Source organism: Phlebotomus papatasi, chromosome 2 (assembly GCF_024763615.1).
Source record: "Phlebotomus papatasi isolate M1 chromosome 2, Ppap_2.1, whole genome shotgun sequence".
NCBI lineage: Eukaryota > Metazoa > Arthropoda > Insecta > Diptera > Psychodidae > Phlebotomus > Phlebotomus papatasi.
In genome coordinates, this window is record NC_077223.1 from 73,901,051 (window position 1) to 73,913,109 (window position 12,059).

Below are 12,059 nucleotides of genomic sequence, written 5' to 3' on the forward strand. Positions count from 1 at the left end.
AATTACGAGATTTATCTCGTAAATCTAGTACAGTAGACTCTTCGATATCCGGCTGACTCGGGGACAAAATGACATTTAGGTTTTTTGAATGATCAACGGTTTTTCTATTTTGTGCAGTGTGAATTTATTTTCTGTCTGACAAAGAAAAAGAGAATTTTCTTCATGGTGTGCTTATGTTTCATTTTTTATCACAATTATGTATTAAAAACTTCGATACAATGTTAATAATACTTTAATTCACTCTGGACAAACTTCATGTTAAGTGAAAATAATTTTGAATATATCAACCGCCAGTGTTTGGCAGCTGTCACCCGGATATCGAAGTGCTGGATATCGAAGAGTCTACTGTACTAGTAGCATACTTAATACTAGTAGTAGTAATATAAAGTAGTATACTAAAATGCTGCAGTAAAATATTTAATAATGAGTTTTCAAAGTTAAAAAGATAAAGCACTTCAATTACATTATTATTATGTGCCACCATTATTATTATTATTATTATTATTTTAGTGCAAGAAGATCGAGAGCATGCGAAGATTAAAAGTTGACAATCAACTCAAAAATCCAAATGTGATTTATGCTGAGATCGCGCAATTGACCGGGTAGTGTTCCACTACACCTTCAAGAAGATTATAATTCGGTTCAAGGAACTCAAGACTGTTGCTCAGAAGCCAGAAAGAAGTAGCCGAAAGACTGAGTTTTAGGATGGCAAAGAGAGTTTTTGAACTTTTCGAAGAGCAACTCAATCTTTCCATGTGTGATGTGGGAAAAAAGATAGGGGTATATTGGAGCTTGATCCATAAAATCAAGAGAAGAAATGGTTTGATAAACCTACAAAGGTCATGCTGCTCCCTATTGGACCGAAAAACACAGTCAAAGTGCTAAAACAAGGTCGCGGAAACTCAACGATCATCTGCACAAAGGATTCCAAGGCTGCGGAAAACCTGCACTCCGAAAGGTTGAGAAATACGAAGATCAAGGAGATGAACTCCCTCCAGACCGGATGCGACAGGGGGAGGGGGGTGCAATCCTATCAGGACAGGAAAACACAAAATTCTTTGCCAAAGATTTCGACGCTTCAACTCGTCTTCCTCAGTGGTCAAATCTGTGATTTGTCTCTGAAATTTGGTCCACACTGTCTATCCATTACTCCAAATGAGGACTTACAGGGAAATTTGGGAATTCGTCGTGGGTAGGGGAGACCGGGGTAGAATTGGCCAGCAAATGAAGCTTTTTTTTCGCGCGTGGTTTGTGAAAAAATGATAAGGTTTGTCTAATGTTTTTGTGTTTCATAAGTAGTATTAGGATATTGGTTGTATGAAACAATATAGTCCAAAGCTCTAAAATCCTTGAATTTTTCTAGAGAGGATAATTAAAAAAGTATGACACATTGGCTACACGTGCCCCGGCCTGGGTAGATATAGTCACTTTTGGGGTGCTAATTGCCACCAGTTTTCCAGACGAAATTTTAAACTGGAGATACCTAATATTGTTTTGCTTGATGCACTGAAGCCCACTGATGCTAAATATGTCATTTAAACCTAAAGAAAAAGGCTTTAGCCGACTTTTTATCACATTTTTGTAATTGCGGCAAAATTGATGAAAATATCTTGAAAAAATCTATTTCACAAATTTTTCATCCGAATGGAAATATTGCTTGGAATATCAATAGTACTTTTTCATCTAACAATTATCCATGTATTAGTGAAAAATCATTGATAGTTTTATTCCGCCACGGAAGAGTGTCTACAATTGACCCGAGGGCTGTTTCAGTGTTTATCATCTTATATAAAAAATTGGATAATTATTATCCAAGTGAGAAATATTTTTTAATTGGGTTTCTTTAACCAGGAACGAGGTAAAACTATGAAATCTTGACTAAAAACTCAGAAAACCAAATGCTGGTCCAAAAACTGTAACATCAAAATTACAATTTTATACCCATTTTATAAAAATGTTTCTAAATTGTAGGATAACTGGATCAGACTTATAAATATTTCTGGGAATATGGGGATGTGTTTCTACTTTCATTAAAAAATACTTTGCTCGATGCACATTTTAAGAAAAACGAGAAAAATCCACTGACTAATTCTACCCCTAGCTATAGGTACCCTGGTCTCCCCTACTCTTTCTTAGATATTGATTTGAGGCCAACAAAAAAAAAATTATGAGAAATACTGCTGAATTTTTAGGAAAAATCTCATGAAGAAGAGTCAGACATCTGAAAACTTGCCGGATTTCGAGGGGAAATGGAAGAAAACCGGCCGAGACCGTGGAGTTTGTTAAGTCCATAATAGCGCGAGAAACAGCGAGATGCTATTGGACTTAAAAAAAAACTAAAAAAAAAACATGATCGTAGAAAAATCCTAATAAAATTATCTTTCAGACATTACAAAATGGAAAAATATACGACATATGAAAAAATACATATATTTTTTCATATATATACTGTGGTTAATTTATCATCTGCATGCTTTAGATTGTGTTTTGGATAGATCTACGGCTTAGGCTGAGAGACAGCTTACCGTAAATATAATCAAAATAATGATCAGAGTACTTTCCCATCAGATTCTCACTAAGGTGTCTTTAGGATAAGGGCAGAATCTTGACAGTAAAATTTTCACCGTATTGCGTTAATTTACGCATTTTTACTGCAATTCTTACGCAAATTCTCTATTACTGTATTACCTTATCTCATACTCGAAGGCACTAGGTGAAAATAGTATAAAAAAATTTAAGAAATAAAACGAAAATGCGATAAACGATGAGCAAAAAAAAAACTGTACGAATTATTTCTCTTACACTTTTTTTGCTCACCGTTTATCGAATTTTCGTTTTATTTCTTCAATTTTCTTATATTATTTTCACATAGTGCCACTGAGTATGAGATAAGGTAATACGTTAATCAAGAGTTTGCGTAATAATTGCAATGAAAATGCGTAAATTAACGAAAAACTGTGAGGATACGGCGAGTATTTTATTGGTAATGTGATTCTGCCTTAAAGCTGTAAGTCCAGTCTATGGAATTACGAGGCATCTATATTTTATTCCTATTCCGAGGCTATTGTATAAATAGTAAAAGATTTTATTGTTAGTATCTTTTTGGTAGAACATTGTTATACTGGTTAATACAAGGTACGAGAAATTTTAAAATTCTTTAAAAAATTTAGAAGTGTGAGCGGTTAGGGACAGCTGTAAATATGGGGTAGTTACACTAACTGAATTGTTTCTAAATTTATTTGGACTTATGGTGAGTATTTCTTCAGTCGACAAGGATCCCTATAGTCTGTAAGTTCATATAGGAGTCGTCGTTTGAAGTCTAATATCTAATTAAAAAATTGCAATGTTTACAACTACCGTATATTTACTACTGCCCCAGTTTCTCCTATACAAATTTAGGTTTTATCTTGTAAAAAATTGTGAAATAAGAAGTTTGCTTTTTAACTGTGTACCCTGTTGATCTTGAAATTGGAGAGATTTTGTCATCATATTTATTTTCAAGAGGAAGGTCGAGCTTAGTCGATCGGCTAAATTATCGGTCTTTAAAGCTGTGTTCATTCCTATTCTCACCTATGGTCATGAGATTTGGGTAATGACCGAAAGGGTAAGATCGCGAGTACAAGCTGCCGAGATGAGGTACCTTCGAGCGGTTAAGGGAATCACTCGTAGAGATCGAGTGAGGAATGTGGCCGTTCGTGAGGAACTAAGAGTCGAGGAGCTGCTTCTTCGGGTTGAGAGATCACAACTTCGATGGTATGGACATGTTCAACGCATGAATGAAGAAAGATTCCCCAGAAAAGCTATGCAAGCCATGGTGAGGAGACCTCGGCCTCGAGGCAGACCTAGGACAAGGTGGCTGAATCAAATTCAGAATCTTGCCGTGGAACGCCTCGGGATCGAACCCGAACATCTTCCTGAAGTGGCGGAGGATCGACAAGCGTGGGCTGCTAAGTTGGATGTCATGGGCCCGCGACCCCAATAGGGATAAGCGGTTGAAAATGAATGAATGAATGAATGATTTATTTTCAAACATATTTGGAATTGAATCATGGATAAATGTGACCAATTTGAGTCTTATGAGATGATCGTTAGTGCCATACAAATGAGTATAGCGAAGAGTTTGAAATGTGGAAACGAGCACAAAATGATGTCAATTTGATGAATTACCCACAAGAATATCCACATGAAAAGTAGAATGTTTATTATAATATGATTTTCTGTATAGTTATAACTTTATTTATTATCCGCTCCATCGTCTTGACTGGTGGAGTATATGTCACTCTTGTCGAGGTCTCATTATTTTTGAGAAGGTGTACAAGAGTAGACTAATAATTACTGAAATACTACATTTCTCAGCTTCTAATTGCAATCACAATGCGATTCTGATGGAAGATCCACTTCATGCAATTCGGTTAATGTTACTCATGCGTGTGTTTTACCCATAATTGACAGTTTTTTGCCATCGGAGCTCATATACAGAGGAAAGCAGGAGCGAGAGCAAAGGCTCTTAGTGAGTTGAATTGATGCTGTGATCAGCATATTTTATCATTGGACACTATTCTGTCATGATTATGGAAGTGTCGTATGCGCGGAGAAAAGTTGGAAAATGAAGAATGGTTGAATAATCAACTTACCGATCCACATGAACAGACTCGTTTGATGTCTTCGATGAGTTTGGCTCCTGGTGCTAAAAACTCTGCCTCGAAGCGACTCAGATTCCCATGGAAGGTGCACACCAGAAGATCACGGGCCTGACGTACTAGCAATGAACGCACATGGTCATGGTAGCCTGGATAGAGATGACTCAGATACCTGTCCACAAGCGTCGCCACACTGCAACCGTCCTACAAGATAAAAAAAAAATCTTGTTTTTAACATTTCACATTATATCATCAGCAATTACACGATGAAATATATCATGTAGTAGATAAATTGCATGTAAAAGTAAGGGAAATTTGTCTTCATTGAAGTTTTCAGGCATATTTTATTAAGTCGGGTTTAGTTTTTTGTACAACATCTTTATGAACTCAACTATCTTTCTTTGTTTTTAATTTCAGGTCAGTTTTAACCAATTTCTCATTATTCAAATTACTGAAATTTTCACAGTCATTTTTTCTGTGAACATCTTTTTAATTTTAAGACAAATATTTATAATGTAAAAAAAATATCTCTGATATTAAAAAAAATATTATTGAATAATTTAAAAAAAAAATCATATTAACAATTACCTCTACGAGAAGGTGGTAGAGAGATTGGACCGGAACTTACTATTAAAGTCTACATTCCTTCGTTTAGTATAAAGAAATGTTTATTAGCACTCACTGTATTAGTTTAACCCCAGGAAGAAAACTTTTTACAACACTTGCAAGAGGCTGGGACAGTATCCGTGACTTCACATGTAATGCATATTAAATAACAAATATGCTTATTTATTAAAAGGAAATATTAATCAGTGCCCTCACACTACATATCATACTATTTCTAATAATTAGACTTTAAAGTGAAGTTCTACATATTTTTAGGTGTGGTTCCTTCTAATCACACGTATTTATTATTTGAAAGGCATGATACCTATAACGTGGTAACCGCCTCATAACTTATGGGACCTAACTTCAAATTTGTCCGGGAGTCTAAGGCCTTTCGAACAAACCATGCTTTCCATGATTATAAGGGCTCATAATTTTGTACAGTCTGCAGATTTCATGAAATTTCACCGTAGTCTCCATCTACAATAGGCGGAAGAACGTGAAATTTCATGAAATTTGCCATCTATAAGTCTGCATATAAGCATCTATGCTCCAAGTTTGAAGTGCGATATTTTCAATACTAATTGACTGTTTTTGTTACTCTCTTTTCAGAAGGGTTGCTTAGAAATTTGACAAGGGTTTATTGTCTTTATTTTTACTAAAATTAGTCTCAATACGCTTAAAAATCAATTGATATGTAGAGGTGAATTTGACTCGAATTTCGGACACCTTGGCTATAAATTTGGACAACTTGGCTGTAAATTTGGACAGCTAATCTGCCTCAATAAGGTGCCCATTGTTCTTCATTTTATGAACCAATTTTACCAAGTCCTCTTCCTTTTCATGTAAGGGAACCGTAGAATGTCACAAGAAGCCCGGAAACTTTCCATATCATTCAATAAAATGAGTTGACTTCGGTAATCCAAGTACGCTCGGATTTGTGCACTCCCTGGCCTTTCCGGGAGCCTTTCAAGGCTTTTATCACTACACCTCGTTCGTTCTTTGTTTCTTCAGGCATTTATACAACCTAGTCATCACAAAAGCTAAAACTTCACGAAATTTCGTGAGAAAAACACCCGTCCAAAATAAGGATTATCACCTCACTGGTGAACCTCTGAGAAAATTGCCCATTTTTCACACGAAAAACGTAATTCACAAGGCAAATCTCACTTCAGGTCAAATGTAAAAATCACCATTTATGTTAATCAACACAATATTCAATGAATATTTAATAATATCACTCGAAAAGGCGAAGAAACATTGTTAATACTTCATCACAACTAAATAAAACTGAAGTAAACAGGAAGTTCTGTCATATTTCTCATAAGCAATTGGTCACACTGAATTTCCAACAAAGCAATTTTAACTCAAATCATATTCAAAATTTAACGTATTTAGTGTTAAATCTTACAAAGAGAACAAATATTAAGATAGAATTCATTATTCATCAAATATTGGAATAAAAATACATAATTTTAATCAATTTATTTATAGTGTCCAATTTTATCCTCAAAGTGTCCAAATTTAGAAACTGGTCAAAATTATGAGCTCTTACCCTACATGAGAGCAATTTGAAGCTGAGATTTTTACATGCAGAGTATTAGGATTAGGATTTTTGAGATTTAAAATCTCTATAACTTTGAAAATAATTATCTTTCAAGTATAATTTTCACAGGGAAGGTAGAGGGCATAGAGAAGTATCCAAAAAGCGAATAAAACAATTTTTGTAAAAAATCGAGTTGTTCAACTTATATTCTGAGTAGTCAATGAGATTATATTTTCTTTGATTAATAACCCGAAAAGAATTACAAGATTGAAAAACATACATCCGGTGAAAAAAGATTTCGTTTCATTCGATTAATTAGATAAATATTAATATATTGAAATTACAATTAATATCAAACATGAATGTTTTCTTTTTGAATTAGAATATAGAAAAAAGTGAAAAAAAAACAAATTAAGACTTGTTATACAATTTGTCTTGTTTGTATTTCAATTTATTTTACTATAAAAGGTATTTAAGATGCTTCTCTAAATATTTTCAAGTATTTAGGCCACCCTCTAAGATGGACTAATGTTCTAATGAAATTAGATATAAATACGACAACTTTAAAGAGGGTATGTGATTTATAATTCATTCCCTTCACACCCCAAATTCCCATATAATGCTTTTAGAATTCGTTTCGATTGTAAAGCCTATGCACTTTTATCTCTTTTATCACAACAAGTGAGATTTATTGAGTGACTTGCCGACTTTCATGGAAAGGATGTGAATCCAAAGTCTTGTACATCACTATTGAATGAAGATTTAAATGGTGATTAAGTGATTACACGTAAAATGGCTAGATGACAATTTTCTCTCTGAGTTTCTCTTTTACACACCTTCCGAAATGTCTCAACTTTTCACTGTGGCCCCTTTTATAATTTTTTTCTGCAGGAAGACCCTTCAGTTTCAATGACAGCGTTTGATGATGCGCTATCCGGAAAGGGATTGTTTGTCTCCGAAATTTGTTGGTGGTCCACACAACCTATTGATTCCCCCTGTTCAATTTTTATAAGACCGAGAAAAATATGATGTGGTGTGCCTTTATGGAAACCCCGTGGAGAACAGAGCAGAAAAAGACTTGGAAAAAATATGGTTCAAATGTGTAAATAGAAAGGGAGAATAAAAAAAAACCACAATGAAAAAGTAAATACGAAAAAAAAATAATAATTTGGTATACCCTCAACAGTGCTCAAACTCATTTACTGAAGGATTGAATATTCCCTTCAATTTAACATGTATAGTGCGCGAATAAACACCATAAATAAAATCAGGATTATCCGGGTGGGATGAAAAGAGACGTAAATTTACTATATTTGTTTGATCACACATGCAATAATACTTATAGGTGGATTTAGATGAATGATTTATGTGAGTAAAATAAATTCTTATTTTTGCTAAGAACACCAGCAAACTTTTTTGTAAAATATTCACTTTACTCTTTTATTATTTTTAAACTGAAAAAATGATCGATAAAAATATGTAATCCTACAATTTTTCGATACCTCCTCTTACCAATCCAAGCCGTCATATTTTAGTATTACAATTTTATGATTATAAAAAATTTGCAGTACAATATGACATATTTATCAGTAATATTTACCCATTTGTCAACTCTGTGTTATCGACCTAGGTTAAGCATCTAGAGATAACGACTTTGGGTTTTTCAATTACCTTCTTCGTTATAAACATACTTAATTTTTTAGCCTTACCCCTTGGCTTTCCTCAATGACTTTTAATATTTTTCATTTTACTGATTGACATCCAACTTACAATTAATGTAAAAAATAAAGAAGAGGGTGATATTTTGATGTTGGTTACTAACGTAAGGACGGGAGTAAGTCGTTATTACTCAAATGACTCAAACATGAATTTGAAAGAAGAATATTTAAAAAAAAAAAGATAGGTAATTTACGTGTACTTAACCGATTCATTACCGATAAAGACCGATACGGCCGAGTTCGAAATTTAAAATACTTTTTCAAAAAGGCCAAATTTAACCAAATATAGATTGTGCTTCATTTCTGAATCTAGATTATGTATCGTCTCTACGAAAAATATTCATTGAAAAAAAAGACATTGGAGGCGTTTCAGAAACAATAATAGGTTATTTAGAACAGATCTGTTAATTTATGACAACAATACTCATTTATTCTTTTTACGGTTTTCTATCTGTTTTTCTTTTATAAAATAATAAATTGCATTCAAAGACTTATATAACAAATCTGGTTAAAATTTGAAAAAAAAATTATGCTTTGCAACTACAAGTAATCAGTCAAAATTCAAATACTTTGTCTCATCTTTATTATTTTTTATAAATTTTGACATGTTATTTAAAACTTTTTTAGAAAATTTTCAAGAATATTGCAACTTTTGTATGTATAAACACTATTAATTCTTGATTTTGGAAAATCCAAAAACATTTTGCTATTAAATATATTTCCTACAAAGACAGCAAATAAACTACTTAAGTTAATTTATTCTAAAAAATTATAAGTGATAAGAAATTATAGCAGTTAAGCCATATGGCTAAGCCCTAGGTCTGAAGGCCGTAGAAGTGTATAACTTCCATAAGTGATGACTCTATTCTTTTTCTGAAGGTGAATATCGAACGACAGGGGCATAATAGAAAATTTTGGTAAATTATTTCTTGAATCATATGTTAAAATTTGACTTTTCGCTCTATTTTTCATATAGTAACATTTTTCTAGAATGATATGTCTATAGCAGAGGTGTGCAAGAAACCGTTGAAACCGAATTAACGTCAAAATAAGTTTGTTATAGTAGCGTTTTGACCATTGACGTACATGTTTCATTTGACGTTAATTCGGTTTCAACGGTTTCTTGCACACCTCTGGTCTATAGGATTCTAAAGCCAAACTCTTTGAAAAATGAACTTTAGATTTTGAGGAATTCTTTGAACAGTTAAACAAAAGTGGTAATGAGGGCAAATAGAGTAGGTACTATTCTTATAAAAAGAATTCTAATTTCTAAATCTTGTGATACACACAAGTTCAATGCGCGACTTTTTCTGAAAGTTTGGTAGTAAATTCCCGCAATTGAAATTACTCCAATTCACTTCAAGTGCTAGTCTGATTATTAGTAATTCTCTGAAGTACTTTGTTCAATTGCTCCATAATCTGTGAAAAGAATAATGCTGGCACGAGTTTCTTTAAGTTCTTACATATATAGACATTTGTAGAGTAACAACAAAAGATCTATTGAATTTTACTACGTCTTTCATCGGCTTGAGAAATTTCGATCGTTTAAGTCTCTTCTTGGCATCACTCCTCTCAACCCTACGGAAATACCCCATTCATAAAACGCACTTATTGAGTTACTATGAAAATAATAGTCTTTGCCCATAAGTATAGTTGAAAATTTTCAATTTATCAAAAAGGAAATTTTGAATTCAATTGTTTGAAGTTGCAATGACAATTTCTGCGTGATAAAAGTGAAAGCAATAATCTTAATTATAACAATTTAATTATCTCAAAATTATTTCCGATTTAGTAAATGGCAGATTATGCCAGCAAAGAAATTTGCCATTTGGAACAATCGGGCGTGATTTAATGTGCGAGGAAAAAAGGTGCCAAATGCGAATAATTTTAGCTGTATACGCGGCGGTTTTGATTAAATTGAAATTTTCTTCCGGTTTATATTGCCTTAAGGCCGTTTCACACTCGTCGGTGCCAGATGATAATTTTAGAGTAGAAATAGCTAAAGTGATAGACAGAAGAATGCTGTATGTTGAACTCACCAAAGAGTTTATAAATGATGATATATGGTCAATATTAGGCGCCGATGGATAAGTTGCCAATTGGCTACACAAACAACAAATACATAAACTTCCACACTATTCTTTTTATCTTCTTATCGAATAAAACTTCTATACATTTTAACTATACAGAAATAGTATTTGTAGTGCATTCAAACGAGTGATTTCATCAAATTCATAAATATTCTTCTCTCTTTGGTTGGTGGTTCAACGTGCTGAATAAATAAAGAGATGCGTCCCATAAATCTCTAATCACATAAATTTCATATGAAAATTAACATTTCTGCTACACTCTCCATGTAGTCGCCAAGTGTGTGGTTGTTTTTTTTTTCTTCTTTCAAATATCAAAGTCTTGATCAAAGTCCTCCTCTACCTTCTACTTTATATTTCTTTCTTAAATTTGCGCTTACTGATCTACTGTTAAAGTGGCCAAAGTGGAAAAAAGATCTAGCCAGAATTCCAAATGCTTGACCATCGCGAGCTGAAGATAGCCCTGTCACATTCACTCGATGGGAAATAGGTCAAACGGTAAAGGTAAAATTATTCTTGTAGCCACACCGTGTAGCTTTTCTCGCATTAATACGTCGATTAGATACCTTTTGGTGTGGTCGGATATTTAAAGTGAATGTGAAAGACCAGAAAACGAAAGATATACAGATCCAAGGTGCTATTCACATTTGCATCTTTAATATAATTGACTGATTATTTCATTTATAGGCTTTTAACTAAAAAAAATATCGTTTTACAATCAACTGATTTTATTTTAAATTTAACAGCGGGAATGACTTAGCACTTCATTAACTTAACAAAAATGCGGAAAAAAACTTAAACAAGTGCTGGCAATTATTTTGATTAGGTGTGCATCCTGTCTTATGTATGTTTATTGTTACTTTTATTCTTAAAGATCGTAAGAATGCAGATGTTTACTGCGAAACGATTTTGTGCATGTCCATTGATGTTTTATTATTATTATTATCTGCATTGGAAATTATTGTTTAAAATCTTATATTTAATTTTTATTTTTTCTTTGGCAATCTAGGTAGACAATAGTAGGAACAGGGTGGGGCAGTTTCACGCACGATTGTTGGATCGATTGTCACAGTTGTGGGTTCAATTCACGCTCAATACCAAAGATTATAACATCTGAAGCGAAATTTTTTCACGTATTGTAAAATTAATAAAGTTTAGCAAACTTCATAATATACAAAATATCCGAGATGCCCGGTACTTAAGAAAATATAATATTTTTCAGGATAAAAATATCTAGAAATTGTGCTATATCTAATATTTTCAGATATGCAATAAGCCTAATACGGACTTTAGACCTAAGGCTTAACCCGCTTAGCAACATGGCTTTACTTTTTTAATTTATTATCAGTCGATTTTTCTTCTTTTTTTAATTATGACTCAGGTTTGGAAATTATGGGTAAATAATCAATTATTATATGCTCTGAAAAACCAATAAAATTGGCTACTATTTTGAATTTTGGGA

At 33.1% G+C, this 12,059-nt stretch overlaps 1 protein-coding gene across 2 annotated transcripts in view; it reads right to left on the reverse strand.

The window, feature by feature from the left end:
* Nucleotides 1-12,059, reverse strand: part of LOC129804301 (uncharacterized) — a 267,476-nt gene that overhangs the window by 187,155 nt on the left and 68,262 nt on the right. For both annotated transcript variants that reach the window (XM_055851467.1, XM_055851468.1), the window contains exon 3: nucleotides 4,635-4,844. In XM_055851467.1, the coding sequence (XP_055707442.1) occupies nucleotides 4,635-4,844 (210 nt within the window). The remainder of the gene's footprint in view (nucleotides 1-4,634; nucleotides 4,845-12,059) is intronic.